This window comes from Zootoca vivipara, chromosome 6, assembly GCF_963506605.1.
Source record: "Zootoca vivipara chromosome 6, rZooViv1.1, whole genome shotgun sequence".
NCBI lineage: Eukaryota > Metazoa > Chordata > Lepidosauria > Squamata > Lacertidae > Zootoca > Zootoca vivipara.
Window position 1 is genome coordinate 18,994,769 of NC_083281.1, and position 19,872 is coordinate 19,014,640.

The 19,872-nt window shown below is 49.2% G+C and overlaps 1 protein-coding gene across 6 annotated transcripts in view; it reads right to left on the reverse strand.

Annotated features, from left to right (window-relative positions):
* The window catches only part of DMPK (DM1 protein kinase), a 43,456-nt gene that overhangs the window by 12,529 nt on the left and 11,055 nt on the right, over positions 1 to 19,872 (reverse strand). For 5 of the 6 annotated variants that reach the window (XM_035117095.2, XM_035117096.2, XM_060275562.1 and 2 more), the window contains exons 2-8: positions 9,549 to 9,640; positions 8,099 to 8,182; positions 6,812 to 6,907; positions 3,971 to 4,119; positions 2,423 to 2,516; positions 1,122 to 1,322; positions 726 to 989 (exon numbers count right to left, since the gene is read on the reverse strand). In XM_035117095.2, coding sequence (XP_034972986.1) covers positions 726 to 989; positions 1,122 to 1,322; positions 2,423 to 2,516; positions 3,971 to 4,119; positions 6,812 to 6,907; positions 8,099 to 8,182; positions 9,549 to 9,640 — 980 coding nt within the window. The remainder of the gene's footprint in view (positions 1 to 725; positions 990 to 1,121; positions 1,323 to 2,422; positions 2,517 to 3,970; positions 4,120 to 6,811; positions 6,908 to 8,098; positions 8,183 to 9,548; positions 9,641 to 19,872) is intronic. The other variant, XM_060275561.1, reaches the window with a different exon arrangement.

Here is a 19,872-nt window from a genome sequence, read left to right on the forward strand (position 1 = left end):
CTTGTCTCCCAGAACCAGGAGAGGCATGAAAAGAGTGGAGGAGAGGTTGGCTGTAGGCAGGCAGGCAAAGTCTCTGATTGCTTGGGGAAAGCCCTGGAGAGGAGGTGACTTAGATGGCTGTGGTGAGATAGGGACTTTTAGTAGGGTTGCCATATTTCAAAAAGTGAACATCCGGACATAAAAGCTTTTTGGGGTGGGGGCAAAGTTGTTGGACTTTTTTGGCAAAATCACACGCAAAAAATTGACGTTTTTGAGCGATTGTTCAGGAAAAGCGGCAAAAATGGCTCTGCCAACATGGGTTGCCATAGGTCCGGATTTCCCCAGACATATGGCAAGCCAACTTTTAGTCTCAGCAATTGATTCAAGGGGTAAGACCTACTGGGGATGAGCTGCTGTGCTCATTGGGCCTGACACTCAGCCAAGTCTGTGAAGATTGTGTTTTTGATGTTGTAAACTGCCACGGTCAGGGCAGGACTCTGGGGCGGCTCCCTGGGACCCCACCTAGCAGAATGAGCCCCCCACAGCCCCAAACCCAGTAGGGCTAGCTCGCCACACTTTGAAATGAGCGAAGCAACGCAAATTATTGCCCCAAGAGTGGGACGAGGAAGGCACACCTCTGTAAAGCCATCTCATCCACAGTTGCCTAAACGGTGTTTCTCAGATGAATTGGCACCGGGGGGGGGGAGGAATCAGGAGTAGAGGGGGACAAATAAAAAGTCACGTACCCCTCCCCCGCTCACCATGTCAGTGAGACAGTCATCCACCACGTCGAAGTTGCAGGTGTCTGTGGCATTGGCAAATTCGGGCACAAACGACGGCACGCAGTCCCGCAGCGAATCCCAGTCCACGCCCACAAAGAAGGGGTGCTCTTTGAAGTCCCGGACCCCGTTGCGCCCCAGCCGCATCTCCCGGGGGCAGATGAGTCCTTCGATCAAGGCCAGAGCTTCGGGAGGGACATCGGGAAGCGACGGAGGGAACCGGAAGTGCTCCTTCGGAAAGGAGAGTTTTGACAGCCGGCAAGGGCGCCAAGGGAGAGATCTTAGCCCCGGTTCTCCATCTGGAGAGGCAAACCCACACAGACACGCGGACCCCGCCCTGAAGTCTCCGACACCCTCGCTTACTTTGAAATGGATTATCTTTCCGTACGTCTCCACCACGGAGTCGGCAAAGAAAGGAGTGTGGCCGAAGAACATCTCGTAGGCGAATACACCGAGGGACCACCAGTCGCACTCTGTGCCGTAGGAGTGAGCGCCGTCTTCCACCGCTTGCAGAATCTCGGGGGAGAGGTAATCTGGTGTGCCCACAGCTATGGTTGAGCAGACCTGCCACACACAGAACATGTATTTGTGTGCTGGTGTTTTGTTTTGTTTTGTTTTGGTTGTTTTGTTTTGCTGGAGTAGGGGTTTTCACACACACACTTTGCCCTAGCTATGTACATTTTGGCACATGTTTACGAGCACAATTCAAAGTGTTGGTGCTGACCTGTTAAAGCCCTAAACGGCCTCAGTCCTGTATACCTGAAGGAGTGTCTCCACCCCCATCGTTCAGCCAAGAGACTGAGACCCATCACTGAAGTGAGGTTACAGGGAACCAGGCAGAGAGCCTTCTTGGTAGTGGCGCCTGCCCTGTGGAATGCCCTCTCATCAGATGTCAAGGAAATAAACAACTACCAGACTTTTAGAAGACACCTGAAGGCAGCCCTGTTTAGGGAAGCTTTTAATAGCTGAAGGACTATTGTATTTTAATATTTTGTTGGAAGCTGCCCAGAGTGGGGTATAAATAATGGGTGGGGTATAAACAACCACCACCAGACTTTTAGAGGACATCTGAAGGCAGCCCTGTTTAGGGAAGTTTTAAATGTTTGGTGTTTTATCGTGTTTATAATATTCTGTTAGGAGCCGCCCAGAGTGGCTGGGGAAACCCAGCCAGATGGGCGGGGAATAAATAATAAATTATTATTATTAATAATAATATTATTATTATTAGCTGGAGAACTGCTCTGAAAAATTCAAAGAAATGCGAATTTTGGATGTCTGTGTTTCAGTTTTCATATTGTTTCAGAAAGGGCAAATTAATTATGTCAGTTTGCCTCTAAAAGCAGGCTGCTGAATAATAATAATAATAATAATAATAATAATAATAATAATAATAATACAACAACAACAACACACCGTCCATCTGATCGGGTTGCCCCAGCCACTCTGGGCAGCCTTCAACATAATAAAAACACAATACACATCAAACATTAACAACTTCCTTATACAATACAGGGCTGCCTTCAGATGTCTTCAAAACTTTGTGCAGTTATTCATCTGTTTGACATCTGATGGGTGGGTGTTCAACAGGATGGGTGCTACTACCAAGAAGGCCCTGTGCCTGGTTCCCTGTCCCTAATCGCCTCCACCCCCAATTCAAGTCTCACCGTCCCATCTTTGCGGAGCTTGAGGCAGGAGCCAAAGTCCCCCAGCCGGATATGTCCGCATCGGTCCAGGAGGATGTTATCTGGTTTGATGTCTCTGTTGGGGAGTGGAAATAGATAAGTGAAAAAGTCTGGAGACTGGGAAACTGAAACGAGCAGTCCTGGGGAAGAAGAGAGGGGCTCAGTCCCTCCTCAAAGGCCTGCCCCTCTGGCAAGGCAGCCAGATAGCTGCTTATGGTTACTGAACAGCAAAGGAAGCAAGCTCTACACATGCTCAGAGTCAATGCCATCTGATGCTCCACAGGGCATTTCTGTCCAGAGTTGGGGCCCAAATTAAGACCTACTGCTTTGTTTTATCAGCAGCATTTGGGGCTATTTGGGTGAGGGGAAAGGCTCACAGGAGGTGACATGAATGGCAACGTTTTTTGGGGGGGGGAGAGAGCTTGCCTGACCACCTTCCCTCCCCCAAAACATGAGCAGTGGCAGTTAATTCACCGTTGCAATGAATAAAATGAAGATTGGGCATCCGTAGAAGAAAAAATGTCTCAAGATTTCTCCCCAAAATGAACAAAGCTGATGCTTGGAGGTTTCCTCCTTTGAAAGCCACTTCGCCCTCAATACCCCCCCCCAGCACCCCTCCCTTGCTCTGCCCCCACCCCAGCGGCAGGCCCCTCTGCATTCCCAAGCCTCGGCTGCTCATGTGGCTTGGAGGGAAGCCCAGCCTGTCTTGCACAGCCTGAGATGAATTAGGCGATTATGAATCTAGGACAACATTTATGGCTGTTTTGGCTCGGGGTGGCGCACAGGAGGGAAGCGGCTGGCCTCATGGACCCAGCAGCAGGGGGTGGGGAGGCAGGCGAGTCACAAAGACTCTGGAATTCTCGCCTGGTCCTCCCCACCCCACCCCACCTCCCCACTCCATAGAAGTTCCTCTGCCCTCTCTGGAGCAGGCTGCAGAGTCAGGAAGGGTGGGTGAGCCTGACAGGGGATTAGCCCAGAGATTCCAGAGGCAAAAGCAAGAAAGTGGGAGGGAGTTGATCTCCCCCCCCCACACCCACACACACTCTGCCTCCAACATTCTGCTTCTGTGATGGGCAAAGGAGAAGGAATTTGGGGGTTTGAGGAGCTGGGGGCAAATCAGTGTGGAACTCCAAGGAGAAAACCCCAGTGCCGGGTTCGAGTTCTGCCCATTCTGGAGCGCAGAGCTGGGAATTAGAGTGACTGATTGGGCTGGGGGGGGGGAGGGAAGGTGAGTGAATGGGTGCAGAGATGGGGCCATAGGATGCAGCCTTGAACCCTCTCCTCTATCCAGGCAAGCAAGATGTATGAGCAGAGATCGAGGGCATATTCTAGCCCAAAGGTTCCCAAAAAAATTACTCAACGCCCCGCCCCCCCCTGGAAATCTACCTTCTTTGAGCCGTCACAAATCTGCCTTCTTTAACGTATTTACAGTATATTTCTACCTATGACGTCTTGAAAAATAAGTTAACAAGTAGCTCAATCCCATGCATAGTCCGGTCCACCCCAGGGGCTGGGTCGTCGTCCACCTACCTGTGTACATAACCTATCCGGTGTATTGAGTCTATGGCCATCACCATCTCGGCCAGGTAGAAGCGAGCCATCTCCATTGGGATGCGGTCCCCAAATTTGCTCAGCAGCGTCAAGAGGTCACCCCCAACATAGTAGTCCATCACCAGATACTACAGATGGATGGAGTTGAGAAAGGTTAAGAAATAGCACCAATTCCTCCTTTCTAGGCAACCGTGTTCACATAGACCAGTGTTTTCCGACCTGACCACCTCTGGCTGATGGGAATTGTAGTCCAAAACAGCTAGAGGGCACCAGGTTGGCGAAGACTGTGGTATCATTTATCGCAATGCCAACTGCTGTTCGGGGCCCCCAAAACTCCAAGTATTCTGCCTCCCTGCACCCTTCAACCCATACCCTTTTCCCTCAAAGGCTGCCACAACCAGAGACAGGGGCTGCATCTACAAAGCTATAAAAAAATGCTCGGGGGGGGGGGGACGACACACGTTTTAAAGCCCACAATGGAAAATTTCATAGAGTTCCAATCTTCGCTCTACAGCGCCATCTGGTGTCACGGTGTTATAAGGCATTTATGATGTTTTATTTTTTACTAATGTAGCTGAGTCCAGGGTTTTGAATCTCAGGATATCTCAGTTGGTTAGAGCGTGGTGCTGATGACGCCAAGGTTGCAGGTTTGATCCTCATATGGGGCAGCTGCCTATTCCTGCCTTGCAGGGGGTGGGCTAGATGAGCCTCGGGGTCCCTTCCAACGCTATGATTCTATGAAGCCTGGAAAAACTCTGGAGAGAGGGCTGGTGCTTACACTCTGTGCCAAACTGATAGCCACACCTGGAGTAAGGAAGTTCTGTCCGACCCTAGTTATTATTTTCATTTTATTTTATTTAACTACTATTTTTCCCAGCTGTCTTTAAACAACCCTACAAAGCAAGATAGTATTATTATTATCCCCATACTGCAGATGATGAAACTGAGGAGAACGCTAATCATACCGACTTAGCGAAGGCCGCTGTGCAAATTGGAAGGGCCACTTGTAGAATATGCCATTCTCTGTTTACCTTTGCATCCTGAAAGCTCAGGGCAGCCTACAGTTTTACTAAACTGAAACTACTTCCTCCACCAAGGGGGCAAAATATGCCTCTGAATACAATTTTCCGAGGCTGTGCCCAGGTCTTCCTTGTGGGTTCCCCATATGGGGGCATCAGGTTGGCCATCATGAGGATAAGATGATGCATTTGATGAGCCTTCGGTCTGTTAAAAGCTTCTTTGCCTCACAGCGAAAGTGACGTAGCCCCCACAGGGTCTCTCCATCACCACTCCTCCCTTTCCCCTCCAAATTAAAAAACAAAATGTCTCAACTCGCTCCAGACTCCAGGTCATCCCCAAACCACAAAGCGCAGACTCCCTGCTAACTCGCATGCCCACCAACACCCTAAAAGGCTAAACTCTGGAGAGAACAAATTTGTCGATGGTGGTCATTTGGGGGCAGAATACCAGCATCCGGAGCAAACTAGAAGGGAGGGCAAACGTCAGTGCTCCGTTTCGAAACCGGAGGACGGCTTGCCTTTTGAAGTGGAGGCTCTGAATGCCAGACCTGTGTGGGCTTGACATAATCCAGGGAGGAAGGAAAGGCACTCTTGGCGCATGTCCAGATCTCCCCTTCCTTTTGTTGCTTCTGTCCTGACTTCCTCATTGAGAAACTGGATTCCGGGGCTGAGCCCTGGCTCCTGTGTCCTGCCAGTGATCTTCCGCCGGAATCCCAGCTGCCCACTTTAAGAGACAGAGCACTGGGCCAAATGGATCTCCACTGTGTCTCCTTCGTCATACTCAGCAGCCCCATATTGGCTGTGAGTCGTGCAAGACCAGCTCCCTGATTTGCCAGCCTCTTCCCACCTGACTGGGGATGTCAGAGCCCACACTGGCTGGCTGACAGACCAGCGGACTGACTCCAGCTACAAAAGCTGAGGCTGCATAAGGGACTGTCTTGGTTGTGAGTCATAGCAATGTAGACTTGGAGGGGACCACAAGGGCCATCTAGCCCAGCTCCCTACAATGCAAGAATCTTTAGCCAATTTGGGGGTCAGGATGCCTACAGGCTACTGGGGTGGGATATTGATTCAGGGTTTTGTTTTTGCCAAGATGTAATTTTGGAGATGCTAATTTTGTTGTTATTGGCATTGAAGATTGGTATCTTGATTTCTACACAGGATTATGGCTTATGTGGGGATTGCTTAATTTTGTTGTGTATGTTTCAATATGTTTTCACATACCGCAGAGACATCACCTTGCCAACAAAGGTCTGTATAGTAGTAGTATCCTAGTAGTGATGTATGGAAGTGAGAGCTGGACCATAAAGAAGGCTGATCGCCGAAGAATTGATGCTTTTGAATTATGGTGCTGGAGGAGACTCTTGAGAGTCCCATGGACTGCAAGAAGATCGAACCTATCCATTCTTAAGGAAATCAGCCCTGAGTGCTCACTGGAAGGACAGATCCTGAAGCTGAGGCTCCAATACTTTGGCCACCTCATGAGAAGAGAAGACTCTCTGGAAAAGACCCTGATGTTGGGAAAGATGGAGGGCACAAGGAGAAGGGGACGACAGAGGACGAGATGGCTGGACAGTGTTCTCGAAGCGACTAACATGAGTTTGACCAAACTGCGGGAGGCAGTGGAAGACAAGAGTGCCTGGCGTGCTCTTGTCCATGGGGTCACAAAGAGTCGTACACGACTAAACGACTAAACAATAAAAAAATGTCTTCTTTTAAGTCTTTCCGTGCTGTAAGCAGCCTTGAGTGTGGTTTTAGCTATGGAAAGACAGCATGCAGATAAACGATGATGATCACTCACCAAGTAATTCTCGTCTTGGAAAGCAAAGTGCAGCTGCGTAATCCAGCGCTTGTCTCCGTTGACCAACACGTCCCGCTCCTCTCGGAAGCAGGAAGCCTGATGGGTGCAGCATCGAGATTGAGTTATTTTCTCAATTCAGTTCACCATTATTTGTTATACCACCTAATTGCAGATCTTCTCTGGGGTAGCTAAGAAGAGAGCCGTAGAAAACGACACCCCAATGTGAACTGAAATAATCCCTGCTGTGAAAGTGCTGCACTTCTGTGGGTCAGGCCAGGAGCGAACCAGCAGTAATTCACACTGTGCAAGTCAGAGTTAACTCCTTATTGGCAAGAACATGATCTGCACTGACTTGGTTGGAGGGTCAGGCCTAATGAGCATAGCGGCTCATTCACGGTAGGTCTCGCCCTATGGATCAGATGCCGAGACTGAAAGTCCTGCATCCCCACAGCTGCTTACACTAATGGCCGAAATTGAGGAAACCTTTAGGGAAAAGTGTATTTCTGAGGTTTGATGGCTCATAACACCATTTTCTCTTAGAGTAATACCATAAAATTATATATCAATGGAAGGATAATTTAATGAAGAATGCAATGCAACAAAGCTTGTTCAATAATCTGCGTTCTATCAAAAGTTATAGCCAAATAACCAGAAAAAGGAAGCACAACTTGCTTAGGTTGATATGCAGTAGCTTTCCTTCATTTGAATGTAGCCAATGAGAATGAGTGTTCAGAGAGCCAATGAGGTGTTATGAGCCATCAAACCTTGGAAAGACACTTTTCCCAAAAGTTTTCCACAATTTTGGCCGCTGGCGTAAATCGCCTCCTCTCCAGCCAACCTCTCCTCCACCCTTTTCATCTCTCTTCTGGTTTTGTGAGTAAAGGGGGGCGGGGAGCTTGTTGCAGCAAGAGACTCTTCACCAGCCAGACTCACCTCTGCCTCTTGGCCTCTACTTCTGCCTCTGATTCTGAACTGCTCTCTGCCACAGACTCTCCCAGCTCACTAAACCCTGTTACCTCTTCAGCTTCTGACACCTCCTCCTCCCAGTCTGCTCCCTCTTCTCTCTCCGACTGCTCATTGTCATCCCACCACCAATCCCCAGGCTCTGAGCCTTCTTCCCTTGGTGGTTCTCCAGCTGGTTCTTCCCACCATTCCTTTGTGTCCAACCAGTCCATGACAAGTCATCTGAGAATCCCACTGTTTCTGGGTACAATCCAAAGAGCTGGTGTTGACCTATAAAGGCCAAACCACCCACAGGGCCTGGAGGGTGCAGCTTGCCATACCCACCTCGACCCGCTTCAGCATGTCCCATTTATTCATTATCTTCATGGCATACACCTGGGATGTCCTCTTCAGCTTCACAACCGCTACCTGTGCAGGTAAAAAGGCAGGGCCTTTACAACACTGGCTCCAACCTGGTGGAACGCTCTGTCTCATGAGACCAGGGCCCTGAGGGACCTGATTTCTTTCCGCAGGGCCTGTAAGACAGAGTTGTTCCACCTGGCCTTTGGCCTGGAACCGACTTGATCCCCTCCCCCACTTTCCCTTTTAGCTTCTGTATGAGGCTGCATTATAATTATAATTTTAATGTTGTATTTAATCTTGTTTTTAAGTTGTATCTTAATCAATTGTTTTATTTTTGGTGTTAGCTGCCCTGGGCCTAGTCTTGCCTGGGGAGGGCGGGGTATAAATACATTTATTATTATTATTATTATTATTATTATTATTATTATTATTATTATTATTAAAATAGGAGGTGAGAGTCTGTGTGTTGCAGAGGGGGGCAGGACTCACACACCAGGGTCACAGTTGCACCATGCATTTATTATTATTATTATTATTATTATTATTATTATTATTATTATTATTACCAGGCCTATATTATTACCAGAGCCGAAGTTTGGGGATGCCTGATCTAGATCAACAGTTACTTGAAAATGCAAATGAAAAAATAAATGGGGAAAAAGAGAGGCCATGTGGTGTAGTGGTTGGAGTGTCACACTTATGACCTGGGAGACAAGGGCTAGAATCTCCCCACTTGGTCATGAAGATCACTGGGCAAGACCTTGGGCAAGCCGCTGCATCTCTTAGCCTAACCTACCTCACAGGGTCGTTGTGGGGAGTAAATGAGGAGGGGGAGAAACACGCCCCACCACCACCTTGAGCTCCGTGGAGAAAAAGGTGAGATAAAAAGGTAAAGGGACCCCTGACCGTTAGGTCCAGTCGCGGATGACTCTGGGGTTGCTGTGCCCATCTCACTTTACTGGCCGAGGGAGCCGGCGTACAGCTTCCGGGTCATGTGGACAGCATGACTAAGCTGCTTCTGGGAAAACCACTCAAAAACAGTCATGGCTTCCCCCAAAGAATTATGGGAGCTTTAGTTTGCTGAGGGTGCAGAGCGTTGTCAAGGGGCCTCTATTCCCTTTGCAGGCTACAGTTCCCAGGGCGACCTATTAAGAGGGACAGATTGTTAAACCTCTCTGGGAATTGTAGTGCAGTGAGGAGCCTTCCCTGCTGGAACCTTCCCCCAAGTTATAGTACTACATATCTGGAGGGCGCCAGGTTGGCCGAGGCTGCCCTAGGGTCACCAAGAAGGGTCCGATATTTCAGCGTTGTTTTTGCCCGGACTATTGAAAAGTTTGCCCCGCTGGCCATCTGGTACCAAGGGGACCTGGTAGCGGAGAGAGAGCCCCCCCCCAAAAAAACCCCAGCACAGTGCAGCTTCTGCCCTTCTCACCTCGCTGAAGGCTCCCCGTCCAATCACTTTGAGGATCTCGAAATCATCCCGTTGCAGCCGCAGCGCTTTCAGTCTGGAGGTGACTGGCTCCGCTGGTGGGAGAGAAAAGCAAATTATTTTGCGGGGGGGGGGCAGAGAGGGGAAATTAGAGACGCCCGGAAGGGCAGCAGGGCAGCTAGGAGGGTTTTAAAGGAGAGGCTGGATGGCTATCTGCTTTAGCCAAGACACCTGCATTGCAGGGGGTTGGACTAGATGACCCTCGGGATACCTGCCAACTCTACAATTCTATGTTAAGAGGCTCTTCTTTGTGTGCCTCCTCTGTGTGAGGTCCAGAGGGTGGCAACACAGGAACAGGGCCTTTTCTGTGGTGGCTCCCCTGTCTGTGGAATGCTCTCCCCAGGGAGGCTCGCCTGGCCCCTTCATTACATATCTTTAGGCACCAGGCAAAAACGTTCCTCTTCAACCAGACCTTTGGCTGATTAATATTCTACAGCCTTTAAAATCTGTTTTTGGGAGTGGGGAGGTTATTGTTTCATCGTTTCTGTTTTAAGAATTTATGTGTGGTTTTATCTTGAGTTTTTATCTTGTGAACCACCCTGAGATCTTTTGATGAAGGGCAGCATATAAATCTAATAAATAATATCCCTTCTGCCTCTCCCCCTGCCTCACTTTGCCTAACAATAGGACTGGCTCTGTGTGGCACAGCTGCTGAAAAGCCAGAGAATCTAGATCAGGCACCCCCCAAACTGCGGCCCTCCAGATGTTTTGGCCTACAACTCCCATGATCCCTAGCTAAGAGGTCCAGTGGTCAGAGATGATGGGAATTGTAGTCCAAAACATCTGGAGGGCCGAAGTTTGGGGATGCCTGATCTAGATCAACAGTTACTTGAAAATGCAAATGAAAAAATAAATGGGGAAAAAAGAGAGGCCATGTGGTGTAGTGGTTGGAGTGTCACACTTATGACCTGGGAGACAAGGGCTAGAATCTCCCCACTTGGTCATGAAGATCACTGGGCAAGACCTTGGGCAAGCCGCTGCATCTCTTAGCCTAACCTACCTCACAGGGTCGTTGTGGGGAGTAAATGAGGAGGGGGAGAAACACGCCCCACCACCACCTTGAGCTCCGTGGAGAAAAAGGTGAGATAAAAAGGTAAAGGGACCCCTGACCGTTAGGTCCAGTCGCGGACAACTCTGGGGTTGTGGTGCCCATCTCGCTTTACTGGCCAAGGGAGCCTGCGTACAGCTTCCGGGTCATGTGACCAGCCTGACTAGGCCGCTTCTGGCGAACCAGAGCAGCGCACAGAAACGCCGTTTACCTTCCTGCCGGAGCGGTACCTATTTATCTACGTGCACTTTGACGTGCTTTTGAACTGCCAGGTTGGCAGGAGCTGGGACCGAGCAACGGGAGCTCACCCTGTCACGGGGATTCGAACCGCCAACCTTCTGATCGGCAGGCCCTAGGCTCTGTGGTTTAGACCTAGTGCCCTGGTCGAGGTTGGGCAGGCATTTTTCGTCCAAAATAGCCGGACGGCACCAGGTTGGCAGAGGTTCATCTGGAGTGACTTCAACCCCACATGCTGCAGGCAGATGCGCTCAGGCTTATTTTCGTGCCTTAGCTACCCTCTGGCAGATGGTCCTTTGGATGAGCAAGAAGCGGGAAAATAATGTGGCATTTTCAAGCCCACCTGCTATGGCCTCTGGCCCACCAAGGCGTTGGCCTCGGTCATATTAATAGCGGGCAAGAGCTTCCCTTATACAGCAACGCCAACTCTGGGCAGGGGTAGCATGACTCAGAGGTTTCTCAGAGAAACCACCAGAGGCCTGAGCACATGCCTTAAAATAAACTGTGCGGCCAACTGGTGGGGTGGGGAGGTCACATGACCCGGTGAGGGGGTCAGGTGACTTCAGCACTTGGCGTCAACTGGGTGAGTCAACCAGCGGCCCGAGCGTGGCGTCTCTGAGATTTGGTGTTTGGGGAAACAGATAGCCCCCGAGGATCTCGAAAGTGATTTCCTCACATGGCGACGGAAAGATGAAGCAAAGAGATGCTCGGGGAGAGATGCAATCGCCGCCGCCTTGGCAGAGGGACAGCTGGAAGTCTCAAGGCGGGGAGGGAGAGAGAGAAGCAACTTATAAATAGCTCAAGGATGTGACCCAGGAGGATGGAATGGGGTTTGTTTGGGGAGGAGATTGCAAAAGACTTGAGGGAAGAGGCAGGAGGGAAAGCATGGCATGCTTGGCTCTCCCGATCGTCACACACCCTAAAAAGAGCCTTGCTGGATCCAGCCAAAGTGCCGTCTTTTTATCCTTCTTATGGTGCTGCGATGCCACTTTAAGCAGCGATGGCTTCCCCCAAAGAATACCAAGGGTGCTGAGAGTTGTTAGGAGACACCCTTATTCCAAGAGCGGTTTAACAAACCATCCCTTTTCCCAGGGGGCTTTGGGAATCATAGCTCTGGAAGGGAAATAGAGGTCCTCCATAGGTATGCGGGTGGTGCTGTGGTCTAAACCACTGAGCCTCTTGGGCTTGCCAATCAGAAGGTCGGCGGTTCGAATCCCCACCACAGGGTGAGCTCCCGTTGCTCGGTCCCAGCTCCTGCCAACCTAGCAGTCAGAGGCGTCTTCCCCATAGGGCTTAGTGGTGCGGCGCACCAAGGCGCCAGCCTCTCAGGGGCTCCCCAGCAAGTGGGGGAGCTGCGCAGCTTTGCCGGCGGCCTCCCCTTTCCCTGCACGCCCACCAGCTGTGCCCCACCAACCATAAGGCAGGCAGGTACACAGCTTCCCTCCCAAGCCTCTGCGGGGATTGCTCTCCTCCCGAGGAGGCTTGGGGGGAAAGCTGCACTCTCCTCGGAGGCTTGGAAGGGGCGCAACTTCACTCCCAAGCCTCTGCGGGGATTGCTCTCTCGCAGGGGCATGGGGGAGAGTTCCCCCTCCCCATGGCCGGCAGTGCGTAGTTACGGCCACCCCAACACTATCCGTGGTAACTTGGAGGTGCTGGGCGGATATTTGCACCCCGGCGCAGCATCTGCTAAACACAGCCCTGCTAGCAGTTTGAAAGCACGCCAGTGCAAGTAGATAAATAGGTATCACTGTGGTGGGAAGGTCAACGGCATTTCCGTGGGCTCTGGTTTCCGTCACGGTGTCCCATTGCACCAGAAGCGGTTTAGTCCTGCTGGCCACATGACCCGGAAAGCTGCCTGTGGACAAATGCTGGCTCCCTTGGCCTGAATGCGAGATGAGCGCTGCAACCCCATAGTCGCCTTTGACTGGAATTAACCGTCGAGGGGTCCTTTACCTTTACCTTAGGGGTCTCTGCTAAATGTGTGGCAGCACTGGGGCATGGCAGAACAACATATGCTAAGACCTCCGGGTATAGGGCGGCATATAAATGCAAGAAATAATAATAACAACAATCCATAATGTCTACCCTGAATGTCGCAGTAACTGCATGAAGAACATGCTTCAGAATTACACCCACAATTTTAAAAAACCCAGTCTGGAGAGGCCCTCTGTCACACAGGGAAGATTTTCCGCCACTCTCATGCAAGCACAAAGGGTATCTTTGATCCCTGTGTCTCCAGTTTGCCACATTTAAAAAAAAAATGAATTAATGTTCTATTGGCTTTGACAATGACCCAACATGCAGACAATCCGGGGCTGTTTGTTTTCAGCCGGGAGAAATGATGGGGAAAGTGTAATCACCAGCAGATTTTCTGCGCACCTCCTACTACTGCCAGGGCAGAAAAGGAGAGAGAGATCGTGACAGTGGCAAACCCTACCCCTCTTTCAAGGCAGCCAGAAGGGCAGGCATTGGGGCAAAAGGAGCTTTTATTGGATCAGACCAGAGTGTCCTATCCAATCTAGGATCCTGCTCTCCATAAAATACTTCTGGGGAAGGCGCAGAAGCAAAGCATGAAGGCAAGAACCACCTGCATGTGTTCCTTGCTCCCCAGAATCCAGGATTCAAAGATAGACTGCCTCTGAAGCTGAAGGTTCCACTTTTGAGTTTTCATGACTCATAGCTATTGATGGAGACATTTCTCTCTCATATGCACATGAGCAACCACCTTGTACCCAGCATTGCTCAGTGCATTTTTATAAGGTTCCGTCTGCTGTCGATTCAGAATTGCACCCCACTGCACCCCAAAAAACGACAGAAACCTGCTCCTTGATCTCAGGAACCACATCATTTGGTTGCGGCATCTTTAGATGTGTCCAAATGCACAGAGGTCACAAAAAACCACTTCCCAAAATATATAGCCGACCTTCCAAGTGTCCCTATTTTCCAGGGACGTCCCTGATTTAGACAAGCCGTCCCGGTTTCTGATTTGAACCTGGAGTGTCCCGCTTTTCCTTAGGACGTCCCCATTTTCATTGGAGAAATGTTGGAGGGTATAGAGTTATTTCACTCCTGAGCTGTCTGAAGGCAATCCTGTATAGGGAAGGGTTTTTTCTTTTAATGTTTTGTTACGTTTTGATATATGTCGGAAGCTGCCCAGAGTGGCTGGGGCAACCCGGTAAGATGTGTGGGTTATAAAAGAGTAAAATGTTCATTATGGAATGGGACGTCCCTATTTTCATCAGAGAAAGGTTGGAGGCTATGATATAGCGAGCGCTTTTAAAGCTCGCCAGAGCTAGCTCAACCCATCACTGTCTCTTGAACCTGCCGAAGTTGTGGCACACCCAGCCTCCCCCAGAGGCGCATTGAGCCTCATGGCTTTGTGATTGCTCTGTTCTGCTGTCTGCCTGGAACTGCGAGGAAGGAGCAGGATCGGAGGGTGGGAGGGAAGAGCAGGCCAAGCCAAGAATCCCAAGCTGGTGGGCTGCTTCCAGCTCAAAGGGATTTGTGTATCTTTAGCCATTCAGCAGCAGAGGGGATTTCGCAGTCCCTGCGCCGATGCAGAGAAGAAGGTCAGGCTCACACCCTGGGGCAGCTGCTGCTGCTCTCTTCCCTCTGGACTTGCCGAAATATTGCATGAGAAGGACTCTCGAAAGGCACAGGAGGCCTTGACCTTGGTTGCATCTGGGGGAGAGCGGTTGCCTATTGACGCCCTGGCCCTCTCCATCCCGAGACTGGCCCTGCTCCAGCGGCTTTGCGAGAGGGAGTTAAATGTATTTGCTTGGGTAAATATATTTATTTGCCTTCAAGTCAGGTTGCAGGTGGCATGGGGTGGAGAGGTTAATTGCTCCCTGGCACCTGCTAGACTTGCAAGATATTGAACCAGGAAAGAGGTTCATGTGCCCACAATGTTTCAGTGTGCAAGGTGGGGTGGGACATGATAGAAGCGTATAAGATGAATTCATATATATATGAATGGAAATGGTTATTGAATTTTACAGATAAATTATAAACAGGTAAAAACATTGGCAGGATTTTTGTAACAACCTGCAGTTTTAGAAGATGAAATAAATGAGCAAATTAAGTTAATGTGGATATGCAGAAGATATTAAAAACAAATTTAAGGAACCGCAGAAAGAGGGGGATGGAAGTCAAGTTTGGAAATGTCAAAATGAATGTACTATTAGTGAAATGTATAAAATTAGTGAAATGTATAAACTTTGGCCACCTCATGAGAAAAGAAGAATCCTTGGAAAAGACCCTGATGTTGGGAAAGATTGAGGGCACTAGGAGAAGCGGACGACAGAGGACGAGATGGTTGGACAGTGTTCTCGAAGCTACGAACATGAGTTTGACCAAACTGCGGGAGGCAGTGCAAGACAGGAGTGCCTGGCGTGCTATGGTCCATGGGGTCACGAAGAGTCGGACACGACTAAACGACTAAACAACAACAACATAAACTTGAAAAGTATAAATAAATAAATAGAATACCAAAAAACGAAGAGGAGGAGGAGGAGGAGGAGGAGGAGGAGGAGGAGGAGGAGGAGGAGAAGAAGAAGAAGAAGAAGAAGAAGAAGAAGAAGAAGAAGAAGAAGAAGAAGAAGAAGAAGAAGAGGAGGAGGAGGAGGAGGAGGCGGCTTATACCTGGTGAGGAGAAAGTAGAGAGCATAGTTTTTCTCCCTCTCACATCATATTAGGTGGGCAATAGATCCAAGTCAGAAAAAAAGAAAAGACTACTTCACACAATGCAGTGTTACCTTTTGCAACTCCCTGCCACAAGATGTATTCATAGGCAATGGCTTAGAAGGCTTAAAAAAAACACACACAAAAATTCACAAAGGATAAGAGGTCTACAACTTGCTAATAGCCCAACAAAAGTGAGTCAAGCCCCACACCGCTCCCCTCCCCCCCAAAAAACATTTGTGGAATGAGAAGTATTTCAGCAGGAAGTTACACACTGGTTGGAAATGAAGTACTGGAGGCACCCCAAAATTTCTGCAGAGTGTACATGACATCGAAAGAGGAATCATAGTATGACTTCCCTGATAGTACAAATAACTGTGAATGCACAATCAAAAGGGCACTTGAAGAGGCTTTAACTGGCATCTTAAACAGCGGCTGGGATGCTGCTGTAGTGGATTTCCTAAAAGAGCAGTGCGGGTTGGTCTAGATGTCCACTAGATGGACCCCTAGATGGACCCCTTCAACTCTGAGGACCAAATCACAGAGGTTGCCAGGCAGCTGCTACCTGCATTATCCTCCCATTGCACGAGCCCAAACTGCCTGCTTGGGGCTGATCCTTAACACCAACAAAACATGCAGAGAAACAAATTCCATGGGTGCAAAGGAAGCAAGAAAGGTTGTTGTTGTTTTCTGCATTTCTGAATATTCCAACATATCCACGGTTTGCACAGCCGGGTGCATTTTTGAAGGTACAACTTACGCAACAGTTTTTTATTGACAGGCTCAGCTAACAGCCCTGAAGAAACTGTTGCAATACAAACATTATATAACTCTTACAATGAAACGCTAGCATGGCAGCTCACTTGCTGGGAGCACCAGACAGTGGGGCTTACTTCTGAGAAAATGTGGGTAGGAACAAGCTGTATGGATTCAGGGTTTACTCCTTTAAAATAAAATACAGATTTAAAAATACAGTGCAACTGTTATATTCCCCCCCCCCCCCGGTTCTCCACTGAACAATTTTAATAGATGAATTATTTCTGATCATCTCGCTTAAACATATTAAGGTGCCACATACAGAGCACTATATTTGTGGTTTGGCGATTGCTCTCTTTAGAAGTTCTAACTTGGGCATCACCCGCTTGTGCTTGTTGGCAAAGGAGCTGAGCCTTTGCAAGGCCTTTGGTCAAGTTATGCGTCTGCTCAGGTCCTGCAAAGAACTGTGAGGTCTTGCAGCCAGTCCTGTTTTGCTCTCACAGACCAGCCTTCAAGATGATTATTTGCAACTGGCTCGAGAGGAGCTCTCTTGCAAAATGCTTTGCTCGGACAAGAAGTACAGTAGCTGACAGCTGCCGATCATCTGACCTCCACAACAACAAAACAAGCCAGATATGAGAAGGTTAAAATAAAAAGAGGGAGGGGTGGGTTGGTTGGTTGGTTGGTTGGAAGTCCTGTGTCCAGTTCTGGGCACCTCATTTTAAGAAGGATATTGACAAGCTGGCAGCTGTGCAGAGGAGGGCAACCAAGATGATCAAGGGTCTGGAAACCAAGCCTTATGAGGGAGTTGGCCATGTTTAGCCTGGAGAAGAGGGGACTGATAGCCATCTTCCAATATTTGAAGGACTGCCACATGGAAGTGGAGCAAGCTGCTCCAGAGGGGAGAATCGGACCAATACTGTAGATTCAAGAAAGGAGATTCTGAATAAAAATCAGGTAGAACTTTCAGACACTAAGAGCTGCTTGACAGTGGAAAGGACTCCCTTGAGAGATTGTGGACTCTCCTTCCTTGGAGGCTTTAATAATAATAATAATAATAATAATAATAATAATAATAATAATAATAATAATAATTTACTATTTGTACCCCACCCATCTGGCTGGGTTTCCCCAGCCACTCTGGGCGGCTTCCAACAAATATTTAAAATACATTAAAATGTCACACATTAAAAACTTCCCTGAACAGGGCTGCCTTCAGATGTCTTCTAAATGTCAGGTAGTTATTTATCTCTTTGACATCTGATGGGAGGGCATTCCACAGGGCGAGTGCCACTATCGAGAAGGCCCGCTCTGCCTGGTCCCCTGTAGCTTTGCTTCTCGCAGTGAGGGAACCGCCAGAAGGCCCTCGGCGCTGCACCTCAGTGTCCGGGTAGAATGATGGGGTAGGAGACACTCCTTTAAGCAGAGGTTGGGTGGCCATCTGTCAGGGGTGCTTCAGCTGAGAATCCTGCATTGCAGGCAGGGGCGTAGCAAAGTCAGGTGGTACCCGGTGCGAATTTTTTTTGTCAAACCCCGCCCCCCCCATGGCTGAAGGTAGGCTTGGGAGTCACGGGTGCGCGGTGTGCATAGCTGCCAAGTTTTCCCTTTTTTCGCGAGGAAGCCTATTCAGCATAAGGGAATTTCCCTTAAAAAAAGGGAGAACTTGGCAGCTATGGCGGTGTGCTGAATGTCACCCCCCCTTAGCGATGACACCCGGTGCAGACCGCCCCCGCCCCCCTTCCTACGCCTCTGATTACAGGGGGTTGGGCTAGATGGCCCTTGGGGGTCCCTTCCATCTCTATCATTATATGATTCTACTATGAAAATAAGAGCCCGCCATGGGTGTATCTTTCACCCTCTTTCTGTGCTTCCTCACAATCCCGTCTGCTTTCAGACGCTGCGGCTCTGATGGAGAACAGGGCAAGCTTTCTTCTTCGAGGGAACATGTCACACAAGGCAAGCCAGCAAGGCCAAGGCTTAATATTAGTACATTTTCCCCGTTCCCTCCTGCACCCAACACAAGAAAGCAACAATGTGGTTGGTTTTCTTTGGGTTTTTTTTCCTTAAAGCCTCATGGAAAAATACACCAGAGCCAGCCGTGTCTCCTGAGGACAACCCGTCAGCTGAATTGCCGCAGCGTGTTTGCCAGCTCTTGCAAAAGTCTAACTTCTTTTCAAGCCTGCAAACTGCAGCAAGATGGCGAGGCTGGCTGCATTTGTTAGAGTTTGTGGGCAAGGGCACAGATTTAGATGAACAAGCACCAACTGTTTATCTTCTCTGCCTTTCAGGAGCCGAGAGAGCTGGACCCCAGGAACTGCCACCAGAAAAGTCCAGGTCTTACCCCACTTCCAACGCGCTTCTGCTCTCTTTCAGCAACCAGTTTTTGACTTTTCAGTCTGGCACCAGAAGTTGGCAGAGCAGAGCAATGGCTGGGAGGGTCTGCCAAGAAAGAGCCAGCAGTCCCCTCTCAGCTGTTGCTCAGCGTCCTCTGCCTCTGAGCAGTGCAAACCCTACAGTCCATGGCAGGGTGTCTAAGAAACCCCACTTTGTGAATCCACCATGGTCGCTGCCGTCACTGACTCTGCCTTCACTTCTGCCCTCAATGCCCCAAATGCCGGAAAGGGCCTTTCTTGGACCAGGATATCTCAAGAGTTCCCCAGAAAAGGAGCGAGCGCTCCCTCCACCCCAGTCTTACCTGCCTGGCAGCCTGTTAGGGTGCATCGCCCAGGCAGGCGCTTATTGCAAGAGGGGGACTTCTCAAGCATGCAAGGCTTTTTGTTTTGTTTTGTTTTGTTTTGCAGATCTGATGTAAAAATGCCGGTTTCTACATCCCAGCTCTATTTCATCTGGGCTTGCCCCTTTCAGGGGGAAATCCAACAAGTGAAAAATAAAAGGGGGATTTTTGCTATACAGTGGTACCTCGGTTTAAGAACAGCCCTGTTTACAAACTATTCAGTTTACGAACTCTGCAAAACCGGAAGTTTGCGAACTTGACCTTGGTCTAAGAACGGAATCTGAACGGTGGAAGGGCACTGGCGGCGGGAGGCCTCATTAGGGAAAGCCCACCTCTGTTTAAGAACGGTTTCAGTTTAAGAACGGACTTCTGGAATGGATTAAGTTCATAAACCGAGGTACCACTGTAATGGCGAAAATAATGTCTTATTTCAGAGCGAAAGCACCAAATTATTATAGGAACACGTTCTGGGAACGCTAGGGTCCCTATACAATGTTGTCCAGAGAATGACTACCTCTTGCAATCTCAAACTAGTTTTGAAGTTTTTTAGCTGTATCTTCTTCTTTATAAAAAACAAAAAACAAAAAAACTTGACTTAGGGATCATCCAAATTTCCATTTGTCTTAGGCACGGGTTGTAGAGGTTTCTTTCTTTCATCCTGCCACTTTCCATGGGAAAACCCACTGATGATGGAATGGAAGAAGTGTCAATCAGGGGTTGATGTTTGTTCTGATTTAGCAGTAAGGAGCAGGTTTTCCGGGGGGTGGGGGAGGCAGGATGGAAGAAAAACCTCTCAGACCCATGCCTAGCAA